Source organism: Pogona vitticeps, chromosome 3 (genome assembly GCF_051106095.1).
Source record: "Pogona vitticeps strain Pit_001003342236 chromosome 3, PviZW2.1, whole genome shotgun sequence".
Taxonomy (NCBI): domain Eukaryota; kingdom Metazoa; phylum Chordata; class Lepidosauria; order Squamata; family Agamidae; genus Pogona; species Pogona vitticeps.
The window spans coordinates 33023766-33043922 of NC_135785.1; the positions used below are offsets into that span (position 1 = coordinate 33023766).

General features: G+C 38.2%; 1 protein-coding gene and 1 long non-coding RNA gene across 2 annotated transcripts in view; one reads left to right on the forward strand and one right to left on the reverse strand.

The window, feature by feature from the left end:
• Window positions 1-8398: 8398 nt before the first annotated feature.
• GRK7 (G protein-coupled receptor kinase 7) overlaps window positions 8399-20157 on the reverse strand; it is a 44752-nt gene continuing 32993 nt past the window's right edge. The window contains exon 4 of the mRNA XM_020792577.3: window positions 8399-9453. Within this exon, the coding sequence (XP_020648236.3) occupies window positions 9129-9453 (325 nt within the window). The 3' untranslated portion in view covers window positions 8399-9128. The remainder of the gene's footprint in view (window positions 9454-20157) is intronic.
• The window catches only part of LOC144587810 (uncharacterized), a 33858-nt gene continuing 23152 nt past the window's right edge, over window positions 9452-20157 (forward strand). Inside the window, exon 1 of the long non-coding RNA XR_013542971.1 lies at window positions 9452-19165. This is a non-coding gene — a long non-coding RNA (uncharacterized LOC144587810). The remainder of the gene's footprint in view (window positions 19166-20157) is intronic.

The following is a 20157-nucleotide window of genomic DNA, read 5'->3' on the forward strand; positions in this document are numbered from 1 at the left end:
CATTAAGCAGGAATTTGCTAATATATTAATTTTAATAAATTAGAAAAGTAGATGATAAATATTTTTTGGGGGGGAGAGGGTGAGAAGCCCTAAGAGTGGTGGTGGTGAATCAGAACATGTTAAATTAGAGGACACCGTTGCAATTGAGCAAAAATGTTTTTTTTTTTAAAAAAAAATACAAATTGGGATATAGGGGTGCTGGAAGGTGTTAACATTTGGGTCCCTGGAGGCTGCATTCAGGCTGCTTGTTGTCCAGACTCTGTTCTAAAAAACTCAGGCTTTCTGCATTAAGAAGAAAAGAGAGTAGAAGCACCAGAAGGCACAGAAATGTGTGTGCTTGTGTAATAAACCAATCTGCCTTAATATTTGCCATACTGTTGGTTTCCTTTAATTGATAAAAAGCAATTTTTGACTTATCTCAAGTGAACCTTGTCAAGTTTAGTTCATGTAAACAAGAACTGCATGATACAGTAGATGCTTGAAACCCAAGTACCTATTCAAAGACTATTTAATGTAGCATCTAGTTACTTGGCATTCCAATCCAAGTTCAAAATGTCACCACCAACCTTTTAGGAAGCTTTGAAATTGTTTGGTAGACCAATGTGGCATCTCAGAAAGCTCTATGGTAATTAACGCTGTACTGACCTGTGCAATGGCTTGTCATCTATATGCCTTGGATCCAATCAGCATTTCCTCTAATTTTCTGTTAGTGTGGGATGCATGTAGGGTTCTGGCTGTGACTGAAAGCAAATGGGTGGTAACTCTGGCTCAGCTGCGTGGCCCTGATCCAGTGCTGCACGGCTGCGCAGCTTAGAGGAAACATTAGATCCAGTGAATTACTCCAAGTCATTGCTTGATCAGAACAAGAGTCAGGGTAGAACTGCAAGTGTTTTCTTGCTTTTGTGACTATTCGAGATTGACAGTCACCAAACACTAGACTCACAAGAGATGCTTGTCTCTTTCATTTTAAAATCCAGCTGTTCTTTGTTTGTGGCAATTTTTGGATCAAGAATATCAGTTAATGACCAGGTTGTTTCTTTCAGATGATGACTAGCTGTTAAGAATCATTCTACGTAAACACCATCCTTCTTCAGGACCACACATATAAATTTCCTTTATTTGTCACAGATTATTATATAATATATATATTATACCCTAATGTTTGAGCTTAAAAAAAATCCCAAAACTTTTCTTGCATGATTACCACTGATCTGAGAATTTCCCTTTTGGTGCTTGATAGTATGATAGTGTGTGAGCAGAGAAAAGGTACAATAACCTTTTGTTTACATTATAACTTTGGGATGAAATCGATATGAGAGTGTGAGCGTGTGTTCTGTGCTGTCAAGTTGGAACTGACTTTTGTTGTTGTTGTTTAGTCGTTTAGTCGTGTCCAACTCTTCGTGATGCCTATGGACCAGAGCACACCAGGCCCTCCTGTCTTCCACTGCCTCCCGGAGTTGGGTCAAATTCATGTTGGTAGCTTCGATGACACTGTCCATCCATCTCGTCCTCTGTCGTCCCCATCTCCTCTTGCCTTCACACTTCCCCAACATCAGGGTCTTTTCCTGATTGATTGCTATTAGAGCAATCCCAATAGGGTTTTCAAGGTATGTGAGAGATGTAAGGAGTGGTTTTACAAGTTCCGCTCCCTGAGTGAGTTTCCATGGCCAAGTGGGAATTCGAACCCTGTTCTCCAGAGTCCTAGTCCATCATTCTATCTACTATACCACACTGGGACAGTATCCATGTGTAAAACACATAGCTGTGTGAATGTTCCTCAGATGCTTTGAAGGAGTGGAACTTGTAAAACCACTCCTTACATCTCTCACTTACTGTACCTTGAAAACCCTATTAGGATTGCTCTAAGTGTTGCCTGCTGAGGGTGTATCTACACTATAGAGCTATATCAGCTTGATACTAATTTAACTGTCATGGCTCCAGCTTGTAGAATCCTGTAGACTTGTAATTTGATGAGGACCTTAGAATTCTGTGTTAGAGCACTCTGACAGATTTCTGCCCCACTAAACTACAATTCCTGGGATTCTGTAGGAGGGTGTAATGGCAGCCTAATATAACCTCCTCCCCCCGCCTTAAATGAAATCATTCTTTATTGGGATTATTGGAGTGATAAAATCTCAATTGAATGTGCATCATAAAATCAAGTTTATTAAGCCAGTAGACTTGTCCCCTTTGGGCATGCAGCTTTTGAAACCCACTCAGTGTTATTATTTGACAAACAGATATTTGAGTTGTACTCTATGCAAATTTAGGTCAAACCAGTTGGTCTTTAATAAATTAAATATGCTACACATTCTATCTTCTAGCATATAGCCATAAACAAATCTGTGGAAGAACAAGAAGAAAGATAATATTTGACGATGTTATTTCTAATGTAGTCTTCAGATTAGCAAAGTCTGACTGAATTAAACCACACAGCATAATTAAATTAATCAGAATTGTCAGCATTTAGGCTGCTCTTTCTTTGATATGAACACTACTGGAAAAGGACAAATTGTAACAGACCTGGTAAAAAAGGAGGAGGAGGAGCTTTATATGTTAGGAGCGCTTATACTGGTGAAGAAATCCAGGATATAAATCTAGGAAGCCAGATTGAGAGCATCTGAGTAAGAATTAAGGGGGAGAAAAATGTGAGGGATGTCATTGTGGGAGTATACTAAAGACCCCCAAGCCAGTCTGAGGAGTTGGATGAAGCCTTCCTGGAGCAGATGGCCACACATTCAAAAGGGAAAGATCCAGTAGTAATGGGAGATTTCAACTATACTGATACAGTATACTGTATGTTGGCAGTTAAATTCTGCCAAGAACACAAGGTCCAACAAATTCCTTACTGGCCTTGCAGACAATTTCATGGTCCAGAAGGTAGAAGAGGCAACAAGGGGAACAGCTATTTTAGATCTGATCTTAACCAACAGAGAGGACCTGTTAATGAGGTTGAAGTGGTGGGAGCTTTAGGTGGGAGTGACTGTGCTCTCTTGGAATTTGGGAAGCCAACTGTAATCGCATATGCATTCTAGAATTCAGGAAAGCCAGTTTTTGTAAGTTTAGGGAATTATTGGCTGAAATTCCATGGACAGAGCCATTAAAGGAGAGGGGAGTTCAGGATGGATGGGAATTTTTTAGAACTGAGATACTATGTTCCAACAAGAGGGAAAAATGGGAGATGTCTGAAGAAACCAGAATATTTGACTAAAGAAATTTCAACTCAGCTAAGTTTAAAAGAAATGTACAAGAAATGGAAAAACGGGGAAAACACCAAAGAGGAATACAAGCAAATAGCCAGTTCATCTAGGGGATGGTAAGAAAAGCTAAAGCACAGCACGAACTTAGGCTTGCTAGAGAGATTAAAGATAATAAAAGGGGATTTTTTTAGTTATGTCAGCAGTAAAAGGAGAAAGAAGGAAACAATATGGTCCCTGCATGGAAATGATGGCTAATTTCTAACAGACAACAGGAAAAAGACAGAACTGCTCAACACCTTCTTTGCCTCAGTTTTTTCCAAAAAGGAAAATAGTGCTCAACATGAGGGACAAAGAGCAGGTGAAGTAGTGTGGGAAATGCAGCACAGAATAGGTAGAGAAGTAGTACAGTATTGCCTGGCTACCTTGGATGACTTTAAGTCTCCTGGGCCAGACGAATTACATCCAAGGGTATTAAAAGAACTGGATGTTTCTGCATGGCAGGGGGTTGGACTGGATGGCTTCAGTGGTCTCTTCCAATTCTATGACTGTATGTCAAGGAACAATGTTTTCCTTGATATGTTGAAATTATTTAGTTTCCAGTGTGTTGAATGACAAAACTTGGATGGATTTACATACTGATGCTGTGATTAGTAATTAACTTTAATTAATTCAAATGATCATGTTATTATCCCTTCCATGAAATGAAAGTCGATTGTGCTATTCTTTCTTGACCAAAAATTTAACAAAAAGCATTACAAACTAAAAGAGGATTACTACTTGAAATATTTTCCCCAATATTTGTGAATTAGTGCTGCATCATTGTACCATAAATAACCTCTGATTATTATGGATCCCTACTGGCAATAGAACAGGAATTAATTTGACAAAGAAAAGCTACATAAACTAAGTAAATTGAGCCACTAGTCTTATAAATTTTTAAATTATTGACTCTTCAGAAGAAGAACTTGTAAATGCTATGCTTGTTTATCTTCATTTTTGATTTTAAAAAATATACAAAGTTATGAGTGGGGGGAACCAACAGCCAGTAAATGCTAAGAAGCTTGTCTAATTATATTCCATGACACTGTCTGATGATGGTCTGGGATCAGACAGGATATTGTCACCATATCTCTGGTAAGGGTTAATATGCTTCCCAGTTTGTCTTGATTTGTTTCAGGATGTGTTTGTGTATACACATCCTGAAATCATGTAACTCCTAAACATTTTGGAAGATAAATAACATTTTTTTTAAATCAATGTTTTATTTTAAAAGTGTTTCCCCTCTTCAGACATCTCAAGAACATTTTCAGCATAGTGTGAGCTCTTTTAATATGTAATTAATCATATAATGACCAAAATCCTGTAGCTTAGTATTGTAAATTGAATGGATCGAAAATGATCTGGTTCACAGCAGATAAAGACGTTCGTTTTAATAAACAGAGACATCACTTTGCCGACAAAGGTCCGCATAGTCAAAGCTATGGATTTTCTAGTAGTGATGTATGGAAGTGAGAGCTGGACCATAAAGAAGGCTGACTGCTGAAGAATTGATGCTTTTGAATTGTGGTGCTGGAGGAGACTCTTGAGAGTCCCCTGGACTGCAAGGAAAAAAAAAACCTATGCATTCTGAAGGAAATCAACCCTGAGTGCTCACTTGAAGGACAGATCTTGAAACTGAGGCTCCAATACTTCTGCCATCTTATGAAAAGAGAAGACTCCCTAGAAAAGACCCTGATGTTGGGAAAGTGAAAAGGCAAGAGGAGAAGGGGACGACAGAAGATGAGATGGTGGGACAGTGTCATCGAAGCTACCAACATGAATTTGACCCAACTCCAGGAGGCAGTAGAAGACAAGAGGGCCCAGCGTGCTCTGGTCCATGGGGTCACGAAGAGTCGGACACGACTTAACGACCAAACAACAACAATACAACATTAAAATTTAATACATTTTCATGTCAAAATATCATCAATTTCTTCTTTTCCAGAGCTCCAAGTTAGGACTGCGACCATGTTTTAAGAAACTATGTGCCCTAACTGTTTGCAGTCCTATTACCAACCTGGTATGCTGTAATGACCAGTAAGACATGAAAAATCATGTGGAAAAACATGCTTTTTAACATCAAGCTTGTCTTCATGCAATTTCACAACAAACTTTTGTCTGAACCTCTGTGACCTGATTTCCCAACACTGTTAAATACAATGTCAAAAGGTGCATGATGTATGTATATTTTGTCCACACCCTGTAGGCCTGGATTAATGTTTTTGCAAGGAATACCAGAGGGCTGACTCTGGTCACTTGTCATAACTTGTAACCGAGTTTACAATAGTAGGCTAACTGTTTAAAACAGCAACAACTGAAATGGATGGTTCTATTATGTTTTTTCTGTGGGGCTTTGTAAAAACATGCTGGATGGATGTGCTGGATGTGTCACCTGATTCTGATTGCCTATGATGAGAGAAATCAACTGCAGAGTCTGTGTTCCCGCTTGCCAATGCTTGTACTGACATAGACCATGTACGTGGGAAGCCCAGTTAAACAGCTTAAGCAATAATATTAAGCAATGCAGGATTTTTTTTCTGAAACAGCACTGTGGTTCTGTATTTTTAGTTTTAGTTCTGTTGCTGTGTTCAACTGCGCAGAACTAAGTTCCTTTAAGTAAACTGTAATTTTCTTATTATTTCCCAAACCTTTTTGCTTTATTTATGTTATTGTGATACAACCACTATGCCTAGCTGAGTGATGAAACTGTCCATAATTTTCATAAAATAGGAGGACAGAATCTGAGAGCCTAGGAATGACCATTGATGTTGTAAGTAAGAGGCTAAGATGGGGCAGAGAACTGTGGTTTCCTCCAGATGTTAACAACAGTCCAACTGACACCAGCTTCAGCCAGATGAACAATGGTCAGCCATGATGTAAAGAACATATGGGTCTAGATATAGATACTGTGAGATCGGAGGCCAAGGACTGAGCATACAAGCTCTAATTAGTTTGTTACATCAGGTCCCAGTCTCAGATGTAGTTTCAGGCCACTACTAAAGACTACTACTATATGGCTTGCTAATTTTCATATTTAATGCTGGATTATATGTATTGCATAGATTCATGCTTTTTGTGATTGATGTCCATTTATTTAAGAACATAATGATGGCCATAAGAACAGCTATGATCAGACTAAATGTCCATCTGATCCAATCCAGTATTCTGTTCCACAGTGACTTTTTAAAAAGATGCTTGTGCAAAGCCCATAAATAGGAGACAAGCACAGTAGTACCTTCCCGCACATGTTTCCAAGCAAGGGTTATTTCAGCTACTGGAGATAATGCACTGCCAACATGACTGATAATAATCATTGATAGCCTTTTCTTCTGTGAGGGCACACAGTCTCGGATTCATATGGGGACAAGTTCAAGGGGTCCAGCGGCCAATTTCTCTCTCTCCAGCATTCATGATGGCAGCACAATCACCCAAAATCCAGAAAAGGACTGAGAAGATTGAATCAGGAAGTGCCTGGATGGCCACTTTCAGTTTGTGGAGGTTTTGGAAATGGAAAGGTTGGGTGTCTGCTTCCAAAACTATTGTTTCTGGAGGCTCCTAGGTGCTTTTTGTGGCCTTTCAAAAGCCCTTGCAGCAGTGCATGGTCCTACACAGTTCTATCTGGACAGAATTTTTGCAATTAAATTTTGCAGCCGTAATCCTTAACCCTAGAAAAGGTTTTTTTTTCTTGACTGTGCATCATATCTCCCTAAAAGCGGATATGAGAAACATTTTTGTGGAAAAATAAAACTAAGATGCTTCCTGAGAACCAAAGTAATATTTGTTTATGAGATAAACTGAGGATCACTCTGGAACTGAAGATACAGTACCATATATACAAATGACTAGGCTAAATGTAGAATTTGGCATAGAATAATAACTCTTCTCCTATCATATTAAGCAAGGTTCCTGTGGCTTTTACATATGCCTGAATTTGGTTTGTACCAAATGTAATTCAAACATATGTAATTCTAAGAACCACACCAAAAAGTAGTATGCTGTATTTGAAAGCAGTCTGGGCTAACATTTTTAATATGATTCATTTCAGCTAAAGGAATATACGGGGGGGGGGGACTTCCCCCCTTTTTTGATCAAGCTTTCATCTATTCCCTCTCTAGTTTCTTCATCTGAAACATTTTTTCTCCAGTTTCAGGTATGAAGAATTAAGCTTACAACGTGTTCATTGCAAAACATACCTGAATAGTGGTATAGTCATCTACAATATAAACCGTGAACATGTATTCCCAGCTATCTAATATATCATAACTAACTTAGTTATTTTCCTTGTGTGAAGTTCAGAATGTGATCTGAATTAGAACCACACAATTAAACAACAGCCATGTAAATAAAGATATTGGGGGGAGTTGGGGTTCAAGATTATACATTATATAATGTTCTTGTTTATTCTCCCAGTAGAGTGTTCTTGTACTGAACAGGAAATATCTCAGAAGCATACTTTACAAAAACAAACTAGAATGTGTATAGCAATCACAATCTTCATACCTATTGGTGAGTACATCCTTGCATCTGTTTGCCTTCTTTTTGCATCATATTAATAAAAATGCCATTCTGGATTTTCACTAGAAGTAAACCTCCCTATGCATCCCAACTCCAAACTCCAAACCTGGCCCAGCCTTGTCGGATTGTGGAAAGCAAATCATTCCAGCTAAGGATTTAGTGAGAATTGTGTAAATAATCACTGTTGTTATTAATAATAACATCCCATCAAGTTGATTCTGAATAAGTGGGTTTTCTGGGATTCAGAATGGATTATGAGTCCTTGCACCTGGTGGTGCTCTGGGAAGATGCAACTTGCCCAAGGCCATGCAGGTGGTAAGTGCATGTGATCCCATTAGCCATGCACACTCCAAGTGAACTTGGCTGGCCCTGGCCCTAAGAGGCACAATGGGGATTCGTACTCCTCCTCCCTGATACTTCAACCCATTGAGCTATATCTATGCGAGTAAACAACAGCTTATGCTAATTATCTCCAAAGACCTTACTCTGGAAATGCAACCTCAAATATTTGCATTCTGACAATATTTTCTGCTATATCAGGGTCCCCAAAAACTCTAAATTTGTATTGCATATTTTCAAACCAAAGCAAACTAATGTCAGAATTTAAAAAGAAAAATTTTTTTGAAATGAGACACATACAAAGCTTTGTATAAGAACCAACAAAAGTGCACCTTTAAGCTATACATACATATGTACATTATTTTCCAACATTAAAGCACTTGTAAAAATAGCTAATAGATGGTACTGCAGGCTCAATAAACACTCTTGTTAAATTTATACTGTTTCTATCATTAAATACCAGTAACAAACTGGTGTGATTCAATTGCAGTTTAATTTAAACTACAGTTTTCATCAAAATGAAAAGATACTATCAGGAAACCTGATAGGAAGTTGAAATCAATAGCAAAATGTTTAATGACTGTTGTATTTTGTTTTTTTTTAATGTACAAAGTAGCATAATTAACAAGGATGAATCTATATAAATATCCTGATTTTTCTACTTAACTAAAATAAATATAAATATATGTCACTTCTCATTACATTAGGAAATGCTTTTTACAAAAAAGGGACACAGTTGTTATTATAGACCTCTTACAATGCAATGGTAATTTCAAGGTAATACTGAATCCAAATCACTGATAATGTTTTGAATATTTTACCGACAGAACCATCATGAACTGGAATTTTCTCCCTGTCTTAAAAGAAACCCAATTTTTCACTCAAAATTTCCAGCAAACCATCAGCTCAGAAGGGAATGTACTTTGTTCAGCCTTCCTTTCTGATGTCACTGAGTCCTTCCTAAACACATACTTGAGTTTTTGAAATCATGCAAAAAGCCCAGTGGTGCTGCCTTTTATATTCCTGATGTAATATTTATAACAACATGCACACTCCAGATTTGGTCTCGGCAACAACTACTCTGTTGGGATTATTCAGATCCTCAAACAGTCCTGTTTCAATTACTTCATTCTGCCATGGTATTGAGACAGCACCTGTTGCAAATTTTTTGAAGAAATTCTTGTCCTTGTCATCAAACTCAATTCCCCTTACTTCAGAGAAGTCAGCAATGTCTGCAACATCTTTGGCATAGACAACAGATGGATCTGGCACAAAGGGAGGATCTATAAGGCCTGCCTCTAGCCTATGGAAGTTTATTGACTTGAAGAAAGCATGTTTTCTGGGATCATCATCACTGTTCCTGCAATAAGAGAAGACACAGTTACATAAGAATAAACTAAATAACTAAATGACATTGTCAAGTACAATGTGCTTAGACCTTTAGATAGATTCAACTATGAATTCTATTTTACTTATTTAGCATACACATCACCTTTCTTCTAATGGAGGGACCCAAGGCATCAACTGCAATCAATTAAAACAGTCATATACTCATAGTGAAAAACAGTGCAATAAAATATCGCAATTTTATTGTGCATATTACAATATTTAAAAATTCCACTTAAAAACAAAACCCCCTGAGATCAGTAGGAAAAAAGTACATATACAGCATCCAACAAAGATACTTTGTCCAAATCAATTAAAAACCTGCATTAAAAAGGAAGGTATGTGTTTGCTGCCAGAAGGACAAGAAGGAAGGGGCCAAATTGGCCTTAAAGTGACAAATGGCTTATAAATGAAATGACTGATTGATGACTAACTACCTACATGAATAACCACCAATGCTCTGATTGGGCTTACAGACAGACCAGCAGCCTGTGAAGCTCTTGCAAAAGGGATGTTATACATTCCCTGTAATCATTAATAGTCAGCAATTTGGCTCCATTATTTTGAAAAAACTGAAATTTCTGATCATTCTTCATAAGCATTCTCATACAGAGTGTGTTGCAGTAATCCAGGCAGGATATAACTAAGGCTTATGTCATCATAGCCAGATCATTTATTTATTTTATTCATTTATTTGTTCGATCTATATCCCGCCCATCTGGTAAATTCTACCACTCTGGGTGGTCAGACATCTCAAAGAGTGGGTACAGCTAGTGCATTAACTTTAATTGTGTAAATGCACTCCTGGCCACCTCTGACCAACCAGGCCCACAGTTGCATCCAGGAGCATCCTGAAGCTGGGGACTTTACTTTACTGCAGCCCCATCCAGTCTTAGCTAAATCTTTATTCCCTGATCTTCCTTTTGATTGACGAGGTGCACTTTTGTCTCATCTGGATTAAGCTTCAGTTTGTTTGCCCTTGTATACTCTATTATCCACACTGGAAACTAGTCTAGCTCTAAAACATCTTCTTCAAAAACAAATGGAAAGGGAGATAAAGTTGGTGGTCGCCAGCATATTGGTGGCATCCAATGTCCAAATTGAAAACTCTCACAGTTGTTTCTCGTAGCTGTTCAAAAGCCAGGGTGTGTGTGTGAATGAGTCATGAGGGACCCTACAGGCCAATGGGCAGGGTGCTGAACAGAATTCCCCAATACTATCTTCTGACTTCAGCCCTTCGTGAAGGATTGAAACCACTGTAAAACAGCACCTCCAAGACTTATCCCAGAAAGACATTCGAGAAGGATTCCACAGTTGATGGTACGGAAAATCACCAAGAGGTCCTTCAGAAAAAGACTGAAATGGATCTAGATAATTGGCCCACTTGCAACCCCTGGAGCTGAGAATCCACCATTCAGTCCAGTATTCTGCCCAAAAATGAAATATTGGAGGTTGCTTGGTAATTAATTACCTAGGACAGTGTTATTCGAGGAGGAGCTTTTTATCTTAAAATGGTCTTACTATTCCTTCATGTAGGCTCTTTTCCTGCCTTCCTGCCAGGAAGCATCTACCACTCCACTTATTCACTCAGACAAGCCCCCACCCCCCCGGGCTGGTTTTGTGAGCCAAGAAGGGCAAGATCCAGCACACACACTCTCTATCCAAATACTCTGTACACATAATCAGGCTGCAGAAATTGGACCTTACTTATTACTGGAAAAGTAGGATCCATAGTTATATCAATAGAATCTGTATCAAATCTCAGAATCTCAGTCATCCAGGTGAGGTTATCTGGAAGTTGAGTCAGGCAACTAGACTTCTTTCTTATTAGGTTGAAATGTTGGATGAGTAGCAAAAAGTTTCAACCTAATAAGAAAGAAGTCCAATTGCCATGACTCCACAGCAGACTTTCAGAGGATCAGTGTTCTTTTTTTATGGGGAAGTGTGCAATAGGCCTTTGAGCACATAAAACAGATCCATGGGATACAATTTGTGGCAAAGAATAATTTATCATGTCACTGCTACCAAAAGTACTTGTAGCCCATACTCAGTTGGATCAGCTCCAGGTTTTCGACCTTTATCATTCTAGCCTCTATTCCATTCATTTAACCACCTCCAGCTCACAAATAAATGAAAGAACTAGTCTTGCTACACTCTATGGACTGAAGACGTGGGAGCAATTATGTCCAGTACCCTGGTTGTCTCCCCATTTCTGAGATCAACCTGGACTTTGAAAGGTTCACCTGCTGACGAGAGAGAAAACTCCCCAAGAGCTGTCAGAAAACTATTCAGATCCATAAGCTTATTAAGCTTTGGAGGGCCAGAGTTCCGAAAAACCTTTACCTTATCATTTACCTGTCCATTACAGTGGAACTACAAGAAAGCTCCTCCACACCCAGATTGCCATCATGCTGCCTGGTACAGAAAACCAGGTGCAGTATGTCTCCTGAAGCACAAATCAGGCCAGGTACCACTTGGGGCAGCCTATGTTCATCATGGCAGACATGAACCACTCTTGATAAAGTGGCCTAAGTGTGAATGTTGACGTTCCCCAACAAAGTAAAGTACTACCAACTTGACTAGCTCTGGAAACAAGATAGTTGTGTATTGGGGGCCCCCCGCATGTGAAGTAGACCTGTAGAATCCCTTTTGTGCCTAAACCCCCATTTTCTGGTATACACACTTGAAGCCAGCAGACTGTGGGGCAGGACACAAGGGTGAGAGAATGTCAATAGACTATTCCGGCTTTGCTTCCCCACCCCTCAGATCTTGACTGCTGCTACATAGGGAATCTTAGTAGGCAAAGCTGGGAAAGACTTCTTGCCCTACCCCCAGCTTTAGGGGGTCAGGTCAGGTTTGCACATTTACCCAGGACTCTGAATATTGGTCACCTTACCCTTGACCAATATGGCAAAGACATATTAATTTCATTTCCCATTTACTTTTCTAAGGAGAGACATTTGTTAGTCAAGAGAGAAAAGGGTTTTCTACTTTAGCAACAAATGCTGCTCACACTAGGAATCCATGAGAGGCATATTTATTTTAAAGTACAGCACATTGTTCTGCAACTTTTAGTGTTATCTTCAGTTTTAATATAGAATTCCAGATATGCTGCACTATTTAAAAATAGAGGAAACATTTCTTGGAGGTTAGTCAAGATTTTTTGACCCACCTAAGGACTCATTCACAAAACCAGTTTTCAGATTTATGCCAGATTTTTATCGCAGTCTCTAAGCAATGTTGCGTACAGTGAACAAGATCGGAACATAAGAGAAACAGAAAATTAATTTTAAAATTGAATTATAGGCCTTTTTCAGATCAAAATTTATTGCTTCAAGCTTATATACTTCATTTTAGTCAATTATTATTATGGTTACAATTTTTAAAAAGTAACGATTGCACAGGTTGCTGTCCTTTGAAGATGCCGGCCACAGAGACTGGCGAAAAGTTAGGAAGAACAACCTTCAGAACACGGCCAGAGCCCGAAAAACCCACAACAACCATTAACCATTGTTTCTTATTTTTCAATAGGCACACATCCCTCAACTGTAAAAATAATGAAAAAAAGTTCACTTGTACTGCAAAATGAATGAAGTTATCCCTTGCTATAGGGTCATTGCAATATAATGTAGCTATACTTTCATTACTCCAAAAAAAGAAATTATAAGTAACTTTTTAGTTTCAAGTAGTTCCTTGTTTGCACTAATTTGTTACTTTAGTTTCAAGTAGTTCCTTGTTTGCACTAATTTGTTACTTTAACAAAAGAACAATACATTAATATTCAGCTGGAGTTAAAAGCATTCCAATACAAAATATTAGTACAGTATATGTCTATTTTAAAGGTGATTATACTATATGAAGGAAATCACGTCTCACATGATTAAAAGACAGGAATACAGGACATGGCCATATTAATAATATTCAGCAGGAAAAAATAGAAAATCGAAGGCCTGCTTATTGCCTTTAGGGCATAAGTGGGAGACTCTGGGGTTTTTTAAGGGCCAGTTTTCCACCCTCCAGATCTTTCAGAAGCCACACAGACCTTCAAGAATTGGCGGGCAGATGGGAAAAAAAATCAAACTGGAAATAAACAGTAGTCTACAGTACTTCCAGTTTTGAAAAAAAAAACTACTGAGTTAAAGAGTGAAGAATGAGTTCAGTAATATGTCATTCTTCAGGGTTGCCTCTGCTTGTTATGTTTTTGCCATTTGCATTTCCACAAAATCAGTCCAGTACTACTCAGAGACATCGCTAATGTTAGAAACTCACACACAAAAGTATACAGTGTAGCAATATTAAATAATGTGGTTTTCCTTGAATGTTACATCTGCAAAACTGGGTTGAAAAAGAAAATGACTGTATATTTCTAATATCAGAAAAAGAAGAAAAGAGGACATATTTCTGTCAAGGAATGGTATTTATTGTGCACATGATCAAAGCCAAATCAGATGCAAATACAGAGTTCTTTCTTTCACTGCTTATACCATACATTCCCGACAGACCCTTTATTTTGGACACTCCCACTTAGAGTGCTAGTTGCCACATCTCTTTGCATTTAGTGCTATCTGACTGTGGGAGGAAAGAACATGTAAATAAATGGCACAGCCCCATCACCTACACCCTACTTTGAAACTGACATTTTAGCACCATCTCCAGGCTGCATTATGGATGTACAAAAGTCACCAAAATCTATAGACCCCTTATATGGTCAATAGGGCTTACAGTGGGGGAGTGCAGTTGTTGGTTTTTTGGTGTTTAAACCTGGCTGTAAGACTCCTTGCACAAGATCACTGGTGGAGTTCTAATGCATAGTACTACTTGAGGACTTACAGACACTTTCAAATAAATAGAGCCTATGATCTGGAAACTACCTAGTTTTCCATTGTATTCAGCTCAGTATTTGCTACGGTTATTGTTGACACAAAAATGTCACAACTATATTTCAATTAATACCCAGTGGTAATCATGGAATATGGATCTTATAACTGACCTAATTAATATCAGACTAATTTGTGCCTATGTACATTTTAACAATAAACCCCAATATATTTCTGTAGCTCTCTTACATGGCCACCACAATTTTTTTTCATTTTTTTCATTTTCCTTTTGTTATGATTTTGTAATAATGAACTTATGGGAATATCACCCTACTGCAGATATGCAAAGTCTAGGCCCCTTCCCAATGTTGGACTCTAGCTTCAGTAGCCAGAAAGGTCAGGGCTACCATGAGCAGCAGTGAAATATAGGGAAAGCACAATTTCCATTCTGAAGGAAATCAGCCCTGAGTGCTCACTGGAGGGACAGATCCTGAAGCTGAGGCTCCAATATTTTGGCCATCTCATGAGAAGAGAAGACTCCTTGGAAAAGACCCTGATGTTGGGAAAGGGTGAAGGCAAGAGGAGAAGGGGACAACACAGGGCGAGATGGTTGGACAGTGTCGTGGAAGCTACTAACATGAATTTGACCCAACTCCAGGAGGCAGTGGAAGACAAGAGGGCCTGGTGTGCTCTGGTCCATGGGGTCATGAAGAGTCGGACATGACTTAACGACTAAACAACAAAAAACAATTTCCTACGCTCTAGCTGCTGGAATTTTCCCAGAAATGTTGCTTCTTTATCCAACATTAGGTAAAATCCAGTGCAAAGTAGTCACACTTAGTCCTATTAATGTCACAAATAACTTGTCTAATTTACTTCTGTGGGGTCAAACCATGAGTGAACCACACACCACCCTCAGGTCACATGAGCACATCCTATCTATTTTTGCAGGATTTGGAGATGGTAGTGCTAAATTTTGGTAGCATAGTGGTTTTTAAAAATTGCATTTTCATGCTCAAAGAAGATAGGTGGGAAGCACCTGCACTGATGGACAGAAAAATCACACTGTGAGAATCATGCTACCAGTGGGTGTGAGTCTCTTCTAAAAGAAGGCCCATAGCATCTGGTGAGACCCCAGTGACTTATCGGACCTTTAGACCCACAGAAATTGCCAATTTCTGGACTAAAGGTTATAGGACAGGATCCATTCCATAACTTGGATCAATAAGCCATATCCCATTCAACATGTGTTTCTCCTGTTCAGTAGTTCTCTGATGCTTTCTAGCCAAGTCTATTTTATTTCTAACATTTGTCCTCCCTGTAGTATAGTGCTCAGCATGAGGCCTATAAGCCTACCTGATACTTATCTTGTTGTGAAGATGTTAACACTATGAGATAGGATGAACATAAGTAACTTGCTGAAGGTTATCTATTGAACTCTCTGAGTAAACTCATATTACCCATTTCTCCTCTAATTCTATTTATCCAACTATTATAATACATCATTTTCAATGTTCAAGACCATATAAGAAATAGAAGCCATTTCTGAATGTTCTGGGAACATGTTTTTCCAACTGTTTGAGTTCTAGTTGCTATGTTTAATATCAGAGCAAACAGGTCACACAGAACAAGGGCCCTGCAGCTACTGGGTAGCAACAAACAGCTATGCAATTAGAGGTACTGGTCTGAGGATTTAAAAGAAGAAAAATAGTAAGCATGAGACTGAATTATGAGTTGCTTTCTGGACTAATGTTCTCCTTTAAAGGATAGATGACTTTTAAAGAAGCATACAACAGCATAAGGGTGAAGATATTACTCCAGTATCTCCTTAATATTTCAGATTCCGACAGAGATAATTCTCAAGTACATGTTAGGAAAAAGAATTAATATCTTGCTTGACAGGTCGGTATTGACATTCCTATGTCTCATCAATGTGTCTGCTATTCTGTCCCATCCTATAATGTCAATAAGAGACGTAAAATCCTATTTTGTTGCAGATGCTACATAGAGTCATAGAGTTGGAAGGCCATCCAGTCCAATCCCCTGCCATGCGGGAACATCCATCAAAGTACTCCCAACAGATGGCCATCCAGCCTCTGTTTAAAAACCTCCAAAGAAGGAGACTCCACCACCCTTTGAGGCAGCCTATTCCACTGTCGGACAGCTCTGACTGTCAGGAAATTCTTCCTAATGTTCAGATGGAATCTCTTTTCATGTAGTTTGAAACCATTGCTCTGTGTCCTAGTCTCTGGAACCCTGGAAAACAAACCTGTCCCCTCTTCAACATGACATTCTTTCATATATTTAAACATGACTATCATGTTCTCTCTCAATCTTCTTTTTGTAAGTCCAAACATTCCCAACTCATTGCTTCCAGACCTTTAACCATTTTAGTCACCCTCCTCTGGACACGTTCCAGGTTGTCAACATCCTTTCTGAATTGAGGTACCCAGAACTCGGCACAATACTCCAGGTGAGGTCTGACCAAAGCAGAATAGAGTGGTACTGTCACTTCCCTTGATCTAGACACTATACTCCTATTGATACAAACAAGAATCGCATTGGCTTTCTTGGCAGCTGCATCACATTGCTGACTCATATTCAGCTTGTGGTCTACCATGTGATGCTGCTTTTATTATCTTGAATATTTGATGTTCCTATTAATATTTTAAGCTGTTATTTGTAGAACATTTGCCAAGCTAAAGCCTACTGTATCATTACTGAATGATTTTGTATACAGTTAATAGAGAGTTTAGGTAAGTGGCATTTATTATGATTATTGCCATTTAGGAAGATAGATACACAGACGGACAGACGGACACGGACACAGACACAGACACAGACACACACACACACACACACACACAGAGAGAGAGAGGGGGGGGATTGACATCTATTTATTTATAGGCCACCTTTCTCCCAATAAGAGGACTAAAACATTTTACTAGGATTTTTGCTTCCTACTAGAACTCTGTTATTTCATCACTACTTTTAATGTTACATTCCACGCATTATGTGTAAGCACATTTTCATAAAGCTTTTTGCTTATCTTCATTCCTCTCCCCTAAAGAAACTGAACCTGAAGATAAGTAATGGCATCTCATTATTCTTGCTTTTGTCCCTTCCCTCTGTAGTCTTCCCCTTATTAAAATGTAGGTTCTGTTAGGCATGCCAAATAGGTTTTCTTTTTTTTCTTTTCTAACTGTAAAAGTACAATAACTGCAAATTAACTAACAATTTGCTGTATTTTTATTATACACCAAATTTGCTGATTAAGGCAGATACCTTGCTCTTCTTAATGGTAGGACTGACCATGATGGTAGAGGCCTACATTTGTATTTTTGTTACTTTGTAAAGCTTCAATTACATTGCTGGAATAAGAATGCCCCCTACATATATTTTCTTATTGCTCAGTGAGGAGCTATCTTATTTATCTTATTTCTGCATTTATTCTCCCTCACTTCCCAATTTTACATTGCTACTGAGGGCTTGGAACATTACATTTGAAAAGAAACTTGTGCCATTACTCAGTTGCTGAAATCCTGTTGCATAGTAAATCGCACTGGAGTAGGCCCATTGAATCAGTGGGGATTTGTTGAGTCAGCTCCTCTGTAAATTCCATTAAGTTCAAACGGTCCTTCTCTAGTAGCAATTGACTATGCTAAGCAACAAAATTTCAGCTAGGAAGTACTATTTACATTTTCATTACTAAACATAAATACTGTAGCTACAAGTAGCATGTTACTTCTAAGTTCTGCTAATAGCAAATTGGCATCTGTTAAAAGCAGAGTTTACTCAACAGTTGCCTCAGAAATGTTGAATGCTTTCCTCTGAAAGGTTGTGTCCAGCACAGGGTGCTCTTCTGGAACTGACAGTTTCTCTTCGGCCAGTTTGATAATTCCTTGTTAACTCGTTTCCATTTCAATTTGTTTACTTATATTGCTCATCACTGTATTTTGCTTTCATAAGTAGACAACATTGTGAATTAATTTTCAAGAGCAGCATTGTCCTAAAAAATAAAAGTAAAACTAACAACTTTTTGAATGAACTTATCAACAGCAAATTTAGTTACATATTACCTCGACCACCTTGTCAAGAGATGGGAAAAATCTACAGGAAAATTTTTATAAATATCTTTTTTTGTAGTGAGCCAATTCTTTTTGCATGATAGTAGTACAAAAAGTGATTACAGCAACCCCTTGTGGCTTGGCCTCAAGAGATGAAACAGTTAATCTTTTGTAGCTCTGGCTCTTTTGATGTACTGTCTCTCCATCACAAACAGAACATTTTTAAACAGTCAGGTGTGCAATTCAAGCTGCCTTTGAGAAGCTTTAACTTACGCAACAGGTACTTAAACAGATAACCTGAGGTCTCAATGACCTTAGCAGGATCTTTTCGCTAATCTTTACATAAGGATGAGCTTTTCTTGAACAGTATCTTCAGAGTAATAGGTATAGACAGGCTTTCTGCTAATACAGAACAAATGGCTTCCCATCTCTTCTTAATATTTGTAATGTACATATCATGAAAATAGTAAAAGAAGGATAACAAACATTTAACATATGGATTCCCAGTATGTCCAGGTTCTAATTATAATAGTCAAAGAAGAGATCTAGCCTATGAATGTATAGTTTTTATTAGTGTTTCTATTCGAACACCTCCGTTTTTGCTGTTTTCACCTCAGATTTGCATGTCCACCCATTGCTTCTGAGACAGCCAGATAATAATTTTCCTACTACAGGTGGAGGGGATTGGAGCAGGGAATTGAAGCTTCTTTGCAATCACGTACCAGTGTCACCACTAGCAAGGAATGCTAAAGCCACATGTCTGGAAATAACAGCAGCTGGGAAAACATCTGCACAAATACCGGTAATTATTGCAAGGCAGTTCTCTGATTCCTTAGAGGTTAATGTAACATACAGAGCAGAACAAAGCAGGGTGGTGCAGTGTCAAGAAGAGAGATCCAGGAATCAGGTTTTCTGTCCAAATTAGTAAAATACTATATATGAGACAGGGCTGAAGAACACGTTACAAAACACAAATAGAAAAGAATGAGGACAAAAAGCTTGTTTTTCTAAAAAGGGATAGTTTTTTTGTTTTTTGTTTTGCTTTGGAATGCAATTTTGGAGACCTGTTCCGCCTCCTCACTCCCTTTAGACAAGACCATCCTTCTCCTCTAGGCTTTTCATGACTTCCTATTCTAGACCTCTATCAAGTTATACTCCTTTTGTTGCTAATTTCTGACAATTATTCACTGTTTTTCCTAATAACATTACCTGCCATTTAGATTTTAGTATTTCATTTTACGTTTCATCTCCTATACTTTAATACTCTGTTGGCAACTCTGGGGGCATTTTCACCAAAAAGTGGCATGGGAAAAAACATGTTACATTTATCTTACCACTCTCCAGTCGTCCAGTGCAAGCACTCATTTAAACTCGAGAGAGAATTGTCCCTTTGGGCACAGAGAATTAGATATGAATATTAAATTATTACATCTCTGATTTTATTAAGTTACTTTTGTCAATGTTCATTTATTTGCATCTTTGGAGATAACTTCTGTTTGAAATATTTTGCAGTCATAACGATTTTGTTTAAATAGCTTGACAATTAGACTGTTTTTTTAAAAAAATTCTTTTGTTTAACTTTTAGTTAGAATGTATTGCTTCCACTAGTTGAGTAGTTCCCAACCTTAGATGAAACTAATATTTCATTTAACATTTCATTCTGTTTCCATATGTCTGACAAAGTGGATGTGTCCACAAAAGCTTACATTAAAATATAATAGTCTCTAAAGTACCACATGTTTTTGTATTGTCTTGTTTCTTTGGATTTTGGGGATCCCAAGTGTTTTTGGATTG